Source organism: Lactuca serriola, chromosome 3 (assembly GCF_051521515.1).
Source record: "Lactuca serriola cultivar US96UC23 chromosome 3, Lser_US96UC23_V15, whole genome shotgun sequence".
Classification (NCBI taxonomy): domain Eukaryota; kingdom Viridiplantae; phylum Streptophyta; class Magnoliopsida; order Asterales; family Asteraceae; genus Lactuca; species Lactuca serriola.
In genome coordinates, this window is record NC_136410.1 from 27,929,115 (window position 1) to 27,943,183 (window position 14,069).

At 33.0% G+C, this 14,069-nt stretch overlaps 1 protein-coding gene across 1 annotated transcript; it reads right to left on the reverse strand.

Annotated features, from left to right (window-relative positions):
- Positions 1–8,339: 8,339 nt before the first annotated feature.
- LOC145091735 (uncharacterized) lies at positions 8,340–11,174 on the reverse strand. The gene is made up of 11 exons (XM_079029519.1): positions 11,018–11,174; positions 10,800–10,861; positions 10,557–10,631; positions 9,843–9,918; positions 9,654–9,724; positions 9,457–9,558; positions 9,206–9,370; positions 8,995–9,099; positions 8,820–8,900; positions 8,632–8,720; positions 8,340–8,545 (listed from the first exon to the last, which is right to left on the reverse strand). The coding sequence occupies exons 1-11, from the start codon at positions 11,070–11,072 to the stop codon at positions 8,518–8,520; spliced, it is 909 nt and encodes a 302-aa protein (XP_078885645.1). The 5' UTR covers positions 11,073–11,174; the 3' UTR covers positions 8,340–8,517.
- Positions 11,175–14,069: the final 2,895 nt, after the last annotated feature.

Consider the following 14,069-nt stretch of genomic DNA (forward strand, 5'->3'; position numbering starts at 1 on the left):
TTTTCGAGAGCTGTAAAGTTATCTGATCGGCTGCAAGGTGAATTTTCTCACTATATTTTGTACTGCAATATGTGTCTGTAACGACCCAATTTTCGCGTCCAAAAATTTCATTTTTAAATCAACACTTTGGAAAACATTTGTGAATAAGCATCGTTTGATCCTATCATTTCATAAACATATTTCGTGTCCGAAAACCAAAACATAAAAACAACTGTAATGTCAGAGTACAAATCCCAAAATAACTCATGGTGCGGAAAACAATGTGCGTGTATGATGTGCCGCTACCACGCCAGCTCCTTTCCCTTTGAAGAAGAGGTACCTGAAAACAAAACTATAAACTGTAAGCACGAAGCTTAGTGAGTTCCCCCATCATACCACATACCATACAATCACATAACATACAAATACTGTCAGGCATATCTGGGTGCCCGACCTACCCCTTCGGTCCTTGGACCGGATACTGCCTAGCATATCTGGGTGCTAGCCTCCCCTTCTGTCCTTTCGACCGGACACTGCCTAGCATATCTGGGTGCCGGCCTCCCCTTCGGTCCTTTCGACCGGACACTGCCTGGCATATCTGGGTGCCGGCCTCCCCTTCGGTCCTTTCGACCGGGTATTGGGGACTATTTCACCCCTACTGCTACCACTATCACATAACATCATAACATGCTAGCACATAAATATATCAAGTAGTATCAAACCTAGATGAATATCACAAAGAAAATCATCTAACATACAACTCCTACTGGTGAGCCGGCATTGTGGCCATGGACCCACCGCTACTGGAAGGTAACTCACCTCAAAAGGCTGGCTGTTGAAAAGCTGATCCGCAAATGTCTGACAACTGCTCCAGTGATCCCCCGACTATATTTACATAAAACACTTAATCAAACATTGATACTATCCCCAGGGTAAAATGACTATTTTACCCCTGACCAATTCCAACCCAAAGTCAAGTCAAAGTCAAAGTCAACTTCCAGTTGACCCGACTCGTCGAGTTAGCTTGCCAATTCGTCAAGTCCATATCCAGTCGATTGTCTTTACTTCCGTCTGTACTCGTCGAGTTACGCATTGACTCGACGAGTTCACTTCCTAACTGATACTCAATGGTCCTTCATCCAACTCGTTGAGTTGTATGAACAACTCGTCGAGTTAATCTTCATCCGATGAACACGTTCTGTCCTTGACTCGCCGAGTTGATGAACAACTCGTCGAGTTCTATGAAGATTACCTTGGACTCGCCGAGTCCGTTCATGCACTCGCCGAGTACAATGAATTTCCAGAACAATTTTCTTAGTCCAGAACGCTAGGTCACTCCACGGGACTCCCTAAAGCCTTTCCACACTCATCTGGTCCTTTTGACCCTCACTGATATGGGACAGAACCCTTGGACTCACCGAGTCCAGGAATGGACTCGCCGAGTCGGTCACATCCCCTCCTTAAAACTTCGACTCCTGATGTACAACACTTGTCCAAAAGATATATCCAAGCCCCTAAACTCGATCTAGCACATAAAGTTACAAATTTTACGTGCATGCATGGGACTTTTGAGCTTAAAAGGGTCTAAAATGGTTCTTTTGTTGCATGGGGCCTTCCTTGGGTGCAAAAGCAACCCAAATCTGTCTTGTGACTCCAATAATGACATGATCCAGAACCTCAAACCCTCAACCATGTTTGCAAACATGGTTGGCCACCAAAAATGGCTTATAAAAGCCCTAAATCACCTCAAAGAGGGATCTAACAAATGAATGAGCAAGGTTCAAACTTTATACCTTCTGTAGACTGCAAATGATGAACCAAACTTGAATCCTTCAGTCTCCTCTTGATCCTTCTATTCTCTTCCTTCTTCCTTGAGGTCAAAACTCACAAGAATCACTCAAAAGCCTTAGATTTTCTCAAGAACGGCTAGGGTTTGCTATGAGAAGTGTTTGGGAGCATAAAGGGGGGAATGGAGGCTGCATAAGGTCGTTTAAATAGGGTGCAAACCCCTGGATTAGGGTTTTTGTCCAGACAGTGGCTGCTTGCCGAGTCCGGGACCCGACTCGCCGAGTCCGCAACTTAAACTCCGCGTCTCATCCCGCTTCTACTCGGCGAGTCAGTTCTACGACTCGCCGAGTCCAATGCCAAAAATGCAAAATATTTGAAGATTTAATAACAAAATACGTACCAAGAACCAGGTGCTACAGTGTCCTTGTACGTAAGATGTTGTTATATTGTAGTGTTTTGTTAGACTAGTAGATATGTTATGATTACATGTGCTTACTATTATTGTTTTGGTATATGTCAATATAGTGCGGTTGGGTTAAGGCGGTACTGCTTTGTGTTGTAGGACAATAAACCCGAGAGCAATCACGTCTTAAGTTGTAGGCCCGAGGGCAATCCATTCATTAGTTGTGGGCTCGGGGGAAATCTAGTCAGAAGTTGTGGGCTCGGGCGGAGATAATCTAGACTTATGTTGTGGGATCAATGTGTATGCATTGTATATGTATTGTTATGTAGGGTATTTTGGGGGAACTCACTAAACTTTGGCTTACAGTTATGGATTTAAATGTTTTCAAGTATTTCAGATGATCGGGGCAAGGCAAATGCATGATCGTACACATCCTCCTGTTGATTCATATATATTTTTGAAAGATGATTTTGATACTCTACTTTTATGACTTTTCTTGCAAATAATGTTTGATTATTCTATGGATTTTATGAAATATATTTTTAAAATGAAAAAAATACCATGGTTTTTGGTGTGTTACATCAAGAGAGGGGGATTGTATTCAAAGGTGTTGGTCGAGATTATGATTTGATAAGTTATTACAAATTTTATTATGTCCAGGATAGAGACCATTTTAATTCAACCTCTGATTATGTATGTAACTTTGGTGAGACCGTCATTAGTCTGAATTAGAGGTTGCGAATCATTGTTGCTTTGTCAACCACCAAGGCCGAGTTGATCGCCAAGGTTAAAGCAACGCAGGAAGCTTTTTATCTTGAAGCAGCTTTTGAGTGATTTTGGTTTGGTCATGGATTTGGTGGTGGTGACTTATGATAGCCAAAGTGAAATTTATTTATCTTAAATATGGTGTTCAATTTGGAGACAAAACATATTCACAATCGAAAATATTTTCTAGTTGCTATGTATGAAGAGAATATGACATCACTCAAGAAGATTCATATAAATGATAATCTATTGGACGGTCACTTATGGCTTGGGTATCCTATTATTTGTGTTTTGGTTGTGACACGTGGATGGACTCACTTACACATTGTATTTTCTACCTTTCTTGTGGATTATGTGTGATGGACACATGATCCTAGCGTTGAATCCCCTAAGTGTTTAGTAAGTTATATGTCAACTTTACATGTGCTTTTGACATTCAACTTTAGTGAGATGATTTGGCTTTTGAGATTGACTTGTTGTTTAGGGTAAGATGCATATGAATTGCATTACTTGAAGTTGTTGATTTACTCTTGACGATTTGACTGATACCATGAATCCAAATTTTTGAAATGTTTTAGTTGACCATAATTCAAATTTCTGGATTGTTTAATTTGCCCTTACGATGGGAGCTTAGTTGTTAGGGAGTGAAATTCCACACTGTAGGTCTAAGGTTCAAACATCAACATCTAAACTACTACTAATGTTTTGTGATTGACCTCCCATATGAGCTTTAGGGCGAGTTAACATGAACTGCTTAGATTATATGCTTTACCATTTTTTACTAATCTTCAAACATTTTGAAAACATCATTAAGGGTTTAACCTTAGGCTTAGATAGTTAACTTTATGTAACACCTTAATAGATTTAACCCCAAGTTGACTAAGTACGTCAGACTTTCCAAACGTAACCTGCGTATTTTAATAATGTTCAGGTTGTGTGCTTTATTTGAAGACCTAAGATGTAGGTAGCTTATGGATATTTAGAAAATGTTGTATCATGAACTTAAGATGTATGTAAGATTCTTTACTTTATTCTTGTTCTTTATGATTTTCTTAAATCATCATATGCCTTGGCACTTTATTAAATTTAATAAATGACAAGGATTTGATTGTTTTAGAAATTTTATCCGCAAATTGCTTTATTAGAATGATTAGTTTTTACAAATATTTTAGAACATTACACTTTAAAATTCTAATATTTGTGTGTGTATATATATATATATATATATATATATATATATATATATATATATATATATATATATATATATATATATATATATATATATATAAAATGTATGTGAGTGTGTTTGTTTTTGTGTTTTGTGATTTATTATTTTTATTCCACCTGACATTTCTGTATTTTGGTGGGTTTATTTTTTTTTTTTCCATTTTTCCATCTTTTTTTGTTGCATGTAATAAAAAGATAATATGCACATACAGAGGGATTTTTTTCTACATTTCTATATTGTTACCTCAAAATCAGAATGAATCTCATGAGTGTGAAAAATAGGTTCGTACAAACAAATTCGAAAAATCATATCCAAAACCAATACAACTTCTGAATAAAATCAATTTTTAAAACTCCGAAAAAAATAAAGTTCCTGAATTTTTTTCTTTCTCTTATTAATCTAAAAGTTTTATAACACTAAAAGTTTGAAGTAATTGGGTGATTATAATGAGCATTTTTAAAGTAAAATAGTCAATTTACATATTTGTTTAAGTACATTGCTATTTTAAACAATTACCAACAAAAACAAATTTGTACATTCATAACTCTAATCTTCCTCATTCTTTCTATGAAATTTCTTCTTTCTCTTTTCTAGTCTAATTAGAGAATATGACTTCTCAAATTGATCTCTTCCTTTTTGTTTGAATATGGGCATATCATAGTGAATATAAGTCACTCACGAGGTAAAGCAGCCAAGGAAAGAAAATTCAAAAATAAGATAAAAAAATTTCATAAGATAATGACCTAATTTCCTTTTAAAAAGTTAAAGTTGGACTCATTTGGTCCCAAACTTTGTTTCAATCTAATTACTTGATCACATTGTCGATTTGTCTTTGAAAAATGATTGGTCCTTCCTACTTTCACTATGCTTGTTTTGCCAAAATTGGACCAGAGAATTATCTACTCACTCCAATTTCTTTTTAGAATTTTCAAAAAGTCACTTAATAAAAAAACTAGAATTAATTTTTTTTTTAATATATTATAATAAAAAACACTTATTTGTTTACAACAAAAAAAAATAAAAAATAAAAAAAGATTGGTTCGAAGAGAATATGTAATAGTTTTTATTTATGTAAGAGAACTAAAAAAAAAAGAAGTTATTATCTTTTTGTGTAGACAGTAAACACAAGAATCCATATTTTCTTGAGAGAGAATCTTTATGGTCTCATAAAATAAACACATCATTCATTGTTATGAAAACAATGTAAACAAATACCACCAAACCCACCTCACCATATTAAATATTAAAACTAATATCTGTTATTTTATCTTTTTTTTTTTTTGGATATATACTTTCTTGAATTGCAAATAAAATGATTGGATGAGTTCAAAGAAGGCTATGAAGTTTGACCCTTTTACGTTGACAAAGTATTATGGACAGTGATGTTTCTCAAAGGGTGTTGAAGACCATGACTTCATCATAGAGAGCATCTTTTTTATAAGAGTTTGAACCAGTCCAAATTCTTTATTTAATAATAAAATTAAAATTAACCAATTAGTTAATGAATTAATGGATATTTGATTCTGATTCCACTTGATGACATGTTGGGTGTTAATTAGCATAATACATGGCTTTGTGTTTTTTATATGTTGCGGGTTCCATAGATTTATTGTATATTTAATTCAGTCCCCCAAAAAAATAGATTGTATTGTTTTAGTGGTTTAAAAAAAAAGGTTTATTTTATTGTAACAACTTTCCCCAAAAAGAAATATGTTTTTAAATTTTTAAAAGTGTAAAACTTTAGTATTGTGTCTTAATTATCATTTCACACCTAATAATAATATTATTCGTAACCACTACCTAAATTTTGCTCGACATTCAACTACTTTCATTCACAATGTAATTGTATTTCATTTTAAGTTACTTATTATATGGATTAATATAACAAGTTGTATTTAGTTTAATTCATATCGACCAAATATTTTTAACTAGTTTTTTTAAATCTAAATTCTATAATAATTGATTAGAAAATGTTGTAGAATAAAAAAATCGTATGGGCCTGAGATGACTATATGCGCAGGCTTTCTTGTGGTGTACTGGACTATCTTATATGCCCAATCATAAAATAAAGTAGAGACAAGACACCACATAACACACATAACACTATTGAGGTGTTTAGGGTGTGTTTGGTTATCTTTTCTTTTTATTATAAATTGTTTATTCGTTTTTTTGAAAAGTAGTTTTTAAAAAGTGTTTGGATAATTTTATAGTGGAAAAAGCTGAAAAGCCAATAAATTGATTTTAAAAAGCATTTGACTTCACTTTTTAAGGGTAAAAAACTAAGTTTTTTTAAAAAAAAAATGTTTTTAGGAAAAGTTTGAAAAACTAGGATTCTCTAATTTTTAGAAAACTTTATATTTTGTCTATATAAAAAACTCCACAAACTGTTTAAAAGCTATTTTTAAATACTCAAATACTTTTTTAACTTATTAGCTTTTTGAAAAGGGGATAATGACGTGAGAGGGTAACGTACTTTTGCTTTTGGTTATATTTGGTCACTAAATTATCTTTTGTGTTTTATTAACCCTTGAACTTGTTGAAACGTTTTCTACCACAATGACCAGTAATAGTGGGTTTTGCCAATTTCCGATATGGTTTCTGGCCAAATATGATTTTCCGATCATCTTCATTTGGGGTTATTTCATAGGTTCAGATGTACTCAACTCAAAAACCAGAAATTGGATGAACTCAAACAAGATAAGAACTCTAATGGTTTGAAACAAGACCAAAAATAAGATGTACTTGTATTCTTATGTGAACGATTTTCAGAAAAGTTTTGGTTTGAACACAAAGCTTCAAATATCTAATGGTGGTTTATCAAAACCTATCTCAGATTTTTAAGGTTTTAAGGGTTTTAATGGTGGTTCATCAAATCTCATCTCTGAAACAAAACCCATATCAGATGTGCTCATCGTTTGTGTCATCAAACTGGAATACGAACAAACGAAAAACGAGCTTGAATCTGAAAAACGAACCAATAACTTGTTCTTGTGTTCATCATGTGTGTAGAACCCAAAAATCCCTAAATCGATGGGTTTGAATCTGAAAGGAAGCTCGAAATCTGAAATGAATCTTCGAAGTCTAAAAGAGTTACAGCTCTACCATTGATGAACAAAATGAACAAGAGAATTTGAAAACATTTCCCTTAAAACCCAGATCTTAACCATAGGTGTTAGGGTTTGCAAATCGGAGCTTGGTTTTATAGAAAATCAAAAGGAAGAAATGCGGCGTTCCAGAGAAGACAGCGACGTTCCGACGAGGGTTTACCGTCGCTTGTTCCGGCAAGGGTTTTCAAATCGGAGGCTACGATTTGTGAGTTCATTTTCATGTGTTCATGTTCATCTTCATCTTTATCAAGCTTCGAATTTTCAGACACAAATACCAAGAACACACAGTTGGGTGTGTTTTGTAAGTTCATTTTCTGATTTTTGTGTCTAATTCTTTTAATAAAACCTAGATTAAAAGTGTGGTTGGAGATAAGAAATGCCATAAATGTTGCCGGAGAAGATGACCGAAAAATCATACTTGATCGGAAACCCCATAGGGAACTGGAAAACCCATTATTGCCGGTCATAATGGTATAATATACACGTTTCAACAAGTTCAAAGGTTAATAAAGTACGGAAAATAATTTAGTGACCAAAGGCTAAAGTATGTTACCCTTTCAAGTCATTATCCCTTTGAAAGACTAATAATCTATTTTCAAAAGTTGACACCCACTTATTTTATTATTTTCACTTTATAAAAATTCTTTTATATATATATATATATATATATATATATATATATATATATATATATATATTAATTTGGATTCGTAAAGATTTCTCAACATAAATTGCATCGATCATTTTGTCATTCCTACTGTCTTCAAGAATATTTGATATTGAAGTAAAAAAAAAGTCTTTATATATTACAAGGATTGGCTTAGTGGCAAACAGCGTATAATCTGTCGTCTTACAAAAAAAGAAATGTGAGATGCTGTTAATCCAAAGTTGCATATGCTTTACACATTTCTTTTCAGAAAGACAAATGGAAATAAAAATCATTTAAAAACTTTTAAATGCATTGTCACAAACATATTTTCCACATTCATACAATCGATCGATGAAATACAAACATATGTTCATTTTAGATTAAAAAAACAAAAGAAGAAAACGTGACAACATCATGTAGAGCCACAAATGAAGGTTTAGGTATATAAATATATCAACATATATATATGTACTACCGAGTAACAAAAAAAAATGATCAAAAGCACAGCCAATGCTTTATCTTATTAGACATAAAAGAATATATAAAGTATTATATGCACGCATTTGTATATATATCTATATCCTTTCTGGTTGATTCAAGAACTGAACTTGACCGTATTTTTCCTGTTTCATAACAACAATCATCATAACTACGTGTACATTTACTCATGCACAAGGTACAAGTCACCAAAGCATATATATAAATATACCTTGTCAGTGTTCTTGATTTATTGTCAACATCTTCGGAGAAGCCATTTTTTGGCGATTTATCAGTTGGATCTATAGTTTCAACAATTTCCTGGAAAATAATAATAATAATAATAATAATATAACATACAAAATGAATAATACGTGATGGAAATAAAATATAAGAGTTTGTTGAGTAATTGAACCAAACCTCAAGATTCAGCAGCTGCAAACCCCCAGACCCGGTTGTGAGATAACCAGCAACAGATTTGCTAGCTAGTCTCAATTGTTCCTATATGCAATTATTACAAAAAATAAAATATATATTTAAAAATAAAAAAATAAAAAGGGTTGCTTAAAAAGAACAGTATCTATCTACGTATCACCTGTGCCTTGCCAGATAACTTATTTCCATCAGCCTTGTTGCAGAGGTACCACACTCCAAGGTTGGTTAGATCCTGCTTTTCTTCCAAAGTCATTATCTTGCCATTCTGCAAGACGATTAAACAAACAAACATGTTAAATACAAATTCTTTTTAAAAAATAAAAAAATTAGTACTATAAATTTAAGAGGTTTAAGAAGAAGAGAAGACTGACCAAACCAGAAACCATTCTATTAAGTGAATCCAAATCATACCCAATTTGGGAAATATCACCACGAACATCAGTCACCTCACTTTTAATCAATTTAGATATTTCCACTTGTTGATCCATTTTTCCATCCAAGTTCTCAATCCTCTGTGTCAGGTGTTTTTTTGCTGCCTGATTTTTTTATTAAAAAAATGAATTTAGATGTAACAACAGAGATTCAATATGTGTGATAGGATAGGACTAAAGGAGGAACTTACAGCAAGAGCATCTGACACTTGTTCCAGATGTTTTGTCAAGTTTGACACAGCATTTGACATGTTTTGCTTTGTCACATACATGAGGTCTGAGAACGAAAACCCCTAAATTACACAAAGTCAGAAACACTAATAACAGAGAATGTTTTAAATCAATTAAAATATTGAGAAAAAGAAGAGTATTGGATTTGGATTTGGACCTTCCACCACATGTATCCATAACCCACAGCTCCCAAAGCAGCAACTGGTACCACTAAAGATGTCACATTACCTGCATACATTAAATTTAAGTTTATGTTTGCACTTTGCAATTAACAGAAACTCAAATTGAGTTTTGAGTTTACTCGACAAAAAAAAAAAAACATATATATAAATTATATGATGCATACCACTTGAACCACCATTGAGAACAGTGATCTGCCTTGATGACGCCAGCTGTCGAACCTCCATTGCCAATCGACGAACCTGCATATTTTTGTTAGCTATACAGATGAGCATCTAACTTGTGTTTTTTTTATGCCCATGAAACTGTTACCCTTTGGTTAGATATTGAGCACCTAATTGTGTTCATAAAACATGTTTAAATTGTTGTATTCATTAGTAGGTATTAAGCAACTACTTTTTAATCGTTGGATTTTTTAGATTGTTGTGTTCATTAGTTATGTTCCCACATTTATTCATTTAATCTGTTGTACTATTAGTTAGTTATTGAGCATCTAATTTTAAATGGCTAAATATTTAAACTTGAGAAAGAGGGATGAGGAAGGCTAAGGAATATAAGCCTAGGATTCTTTGCAAAAACACAGCTGAAATACTAATAGCACATACATCTTATTTTCTATCTTCATATGAAGAAAAATATAGAGCATGCATTTCCAGATTTTAACTATAACCTCAAGCCCAAAGAATGGATGAAAACTTGCTAAGGCTACCACAACAAACTTCTTTTTTGCAAAATTTGCAGAGCAATGTAGCTTCATCTAAGAGGGGTTGCTGGAATTATGAATGCCATTTAGCCCCATCTTGTTGTTTATATCAGGTTACCTCCATGTTTGACAAAAAAACAATGAACTAATATAAACAGCTTATAGTCAAAGTAGTACCTGAGCGGCAATTGCATCAGCATGATCACCTTCAGCTCCACCCGCCTGCTTTTCTTCATATCCTTTCACCAAAGCCTGCCAATTTAAAAACCCAAAACTCATTTCAAAGCATAGAATTCGAGGATTAACTAAAACCGGACTATTTAACATCACACGCATATCAATTCTTATTAACATCAATCAAACCCACATTATTGAACGTGATTCTATGTTTTAGAGAGGAAAATAATAGAATCATTATACCTGAAGTTCGCCCAATACATCCGAAAGTTTACCATTCTTCATCATCAACGTACCAGTGTACCCTAAAACAGAACACATCCATATTTACGTCAACACGACATCTCTCGATCTCGATCTCTCTCAAGGAGAGGCAAATTAGGGTTTGAAATGTAAAAGATCTGATAAATACTGATCAAGTATATGTATGTGTGCAATCAAAATGACAGTAAAATCGAAACCTGCTCCGACTAAGATGATGATCTTAGAAAATCCCATTCCAGCATGCATCGCCATGGCTGCGGGTTGAAAATTACAGAAACGAAAGCCTTGGGTCTGGTCTGAAGAGAAAGAGATATTTGTTTCCTAACGCGACGTCTACTAGAACACGAAAGTGGTATACGACATCGTTTCCAAACTTTTTGTATTACTTTTGACTTTTTATTGATTTTAAAAAAAATAAATAAATAAATAAATAACACACACACTTTGCTATATTTTCAATTTGTTTAAAAAAAATTAATTTATTGTTATTTATCTTAAATGTTATGAAAAAAAATCCTCATATTGTAGCTTTGTTTATAAATATAATAGCTAACATTAATATTTAAATAAATAAAAAATTATAAAATGTTATATGTTTTTAATCTTTTTTATTTATGTCATCTTGAAAGTTTAAAAAGTAATATTTTTAATAACATAATATTTTTAAAAATATAGTAGACATCCCGCGCGTTGCGCAGGAAAGCAACTATATGTTTAAAATTTGTTAGAATTTACAACTTTATATATTTTGTTTTTGGTCATTTTGCATATATAAGTTTAGTGAAATTGGAACCGACGGTTCCTAGAATGCTAGAATCGGTACCGAAACATATTATATGTAATAATTCAAAACCGCTTTCGAAATCATTGGTACCGGTTCCTATTCTAGGTATTGGACCCATAACACTCTTCAGAATCCTTGGTGTGTTTGGTCTCAGAACCAAACCGAACCGGAACCGAAATAACCAAAAACCAAAAATAAAGATTTTTTGTTCAGTTTTCGATACGGAACCGGTTATATTGAGTTTGGAAACGGTTAAGACCGAAAAATCTATGATCAATCAGAACAAGAAATAACCGAAAATCAAGTTTGGAACCGAAAATAACCAAAAACGGGAGTTTTTTGGTATAAAAATTGTGTAAAGGGGGCTATTTGATACTTGTTTTCTAATTGAAGGGATTATATATATAATCTGAATGCAAAGGAAGTAAATTGCAATGCCTTATTAGTGAATATTCTATACCTATTTTCCTTAAAACATATTACTTCAAATCCAGAAGAAGTAAACTATAGTTATTAGTAAATACTCAATACCTATTTTCCTTACAACAAATGACTTCAAATGTAGAGGAAGTAAATTACAATGTTTTATTTGTTATCGATGATCTTATTATCATCCTTGAGATAAATAGAAAATGATACATCTACGGAATGAAGAACCTATTTACTCAATGCTCCAGCTAATTATATGATTATATCATCTTTTAGATTACATCAATGTAAATACAAGTGTAATCAAATACATGCATGCATATCTGTATTTGGAACATCAAAATGTCACCCAAAAAAGAAACCATCCAAAAAGAAATGGTTATAAATAACAAATAGATGTTGCCAACAAGAGAATTTCTCTCAAAATATAGGACAACTAAAATCCTAAATTTTGTCCAAGTTATGTTTTGTAAGCTTGCTAACTTACAAATGCTTATGTTAAAAATAAAAAACAATTCATTGTACAATAGTTTTATAAGTCTTCAGTAATAGAGTTTTGTAAGCTTGCTAACTTTTGATTTTTCAGTTCCACTTCTTGAAACCGGTATACATGATTCATGGAAAGACCTAAATCGATAACGAAATTGAAAGATATTTAGAACTTCTGAATGCTCATACGTACGCCATATTGTCATGTCATAAAGAGTTAAATATCAAAAAATAATAACAAAATAACAATTGATGAAACGTTATAAAAACATACCACTTGTAGCTTTGACAAAGCAAACAATGTTCCAGCAGCAAGTAAAACGTTTCACACTTTCACTACCATGGATCAATAATTCACTATACCTCCACAAAAAATCATTTGATTTAGGGTAATGTTAGTTGTGATAAAATAACTAAACTTGTAGGTAGAATTATATAGCATACACTTATGTAGCAAGAAAATAGTAGCTATAAGAAGAGCAAAAAGTAGACATGAACATTGGGACTAACTGATGGGTTTTTGGTCATAAGACATCCTATGTGCTCATACAAACCCTAATGCTTGGATCTAGGTTTCTCTATTGTACATGCTTTGAATCCAAGACTATAAACCCTAATTCTAGCATATGGAAATCAATATTAACATATAATTAGGTTTAAGAACATACCTTGATTGTTATATAGCAATAACAATCCAATTCCTCCTTGAATTGACCTTGGAAGGCTTAGAGTCACAAGTGTCACTCCTCTAATGGCTTACAAACACCATAAGCAAGTGGAGAAGGTATAAAGAGAGAGGAGGGAGGTTAGAATTCGTCCTTAGGACTTCTTGGGAAGGGTTGGCCGAATTCACAAGCCTTGGGGGGTTTATATAGGTGTTAAGATTAGGGTTTTAGTCCTTATCCTTATCTAGTTGCTTGTCCACCAAGCAACCATAAGATAAGTCCTAGAAATCCTTATCCTAGTCAAATTCTAAGGGATTTACACCTCAAATTCGTTCACCATATATATAAGATAATCCTTACCTTATTTTGTAACTATCACATAATTACAATTCAGCCCCTCTAGTTTAATTAATTACACTTGATCACAAAATTAATTCTTAATTAATTATTGACCAATATTAATTAAACAAATATGATTTCTCCTTTAATATATTATCCTTATAACATATTAATAAATCATAATAACCTCTCTCTCTCTTTATTTATTTCTCCAATCAAGTTGCTTTGGTGAAGGCAACCCAAAAGGACCATGCACCATCGGGTCAAGTACATACCAAAATAGTTATGGACTTAGACATTAATCCAATAGTCTCCCACTTGGATAAGTCTAACAACTATTCTGCGTATGACTTCGGATCCCGATCTGCAATCGTAGCTTTCCAAAGCCGCTGTCAACTCTGATCATATCAAATACGCGTGTCCTTAGATAAGGGATCATATATTCCTCCATTCTAGATATCATATGAGATATGATTTCAAATCATTCTCTTTGTACTATATCTCGATTTCCGATTTATGACGACAGACTAATTGAACAAATCA

What these genes read in the sequence shown, in the direction of transcription:
- LOC145091735 (XM_079029519.1), bottom strand. Translation starts at nt 11,072, where the DNA reads ATGGCGATGCATGCTGGAATGGGATTTTCTAAGATCATCATCTTAGTC. An exon ending in CATCATCTTAGTCGGAGCAG is followed by an intron (nt 10,862 to 11,017) that starts GTTTCGATTTTA and finishes GTTCTGTTTTAG; the next exon opens with GGTACACTGGTACGTTGATG. An exon ending in CTGATGCAATTGCCGCTCAG is followed by an intron (nt 9,919 to 10,556) that starts GTACTACTTTGA and finishes AAAAATATGCAG; the next exon opens with GTTCGTCGATTGGCAATGGA.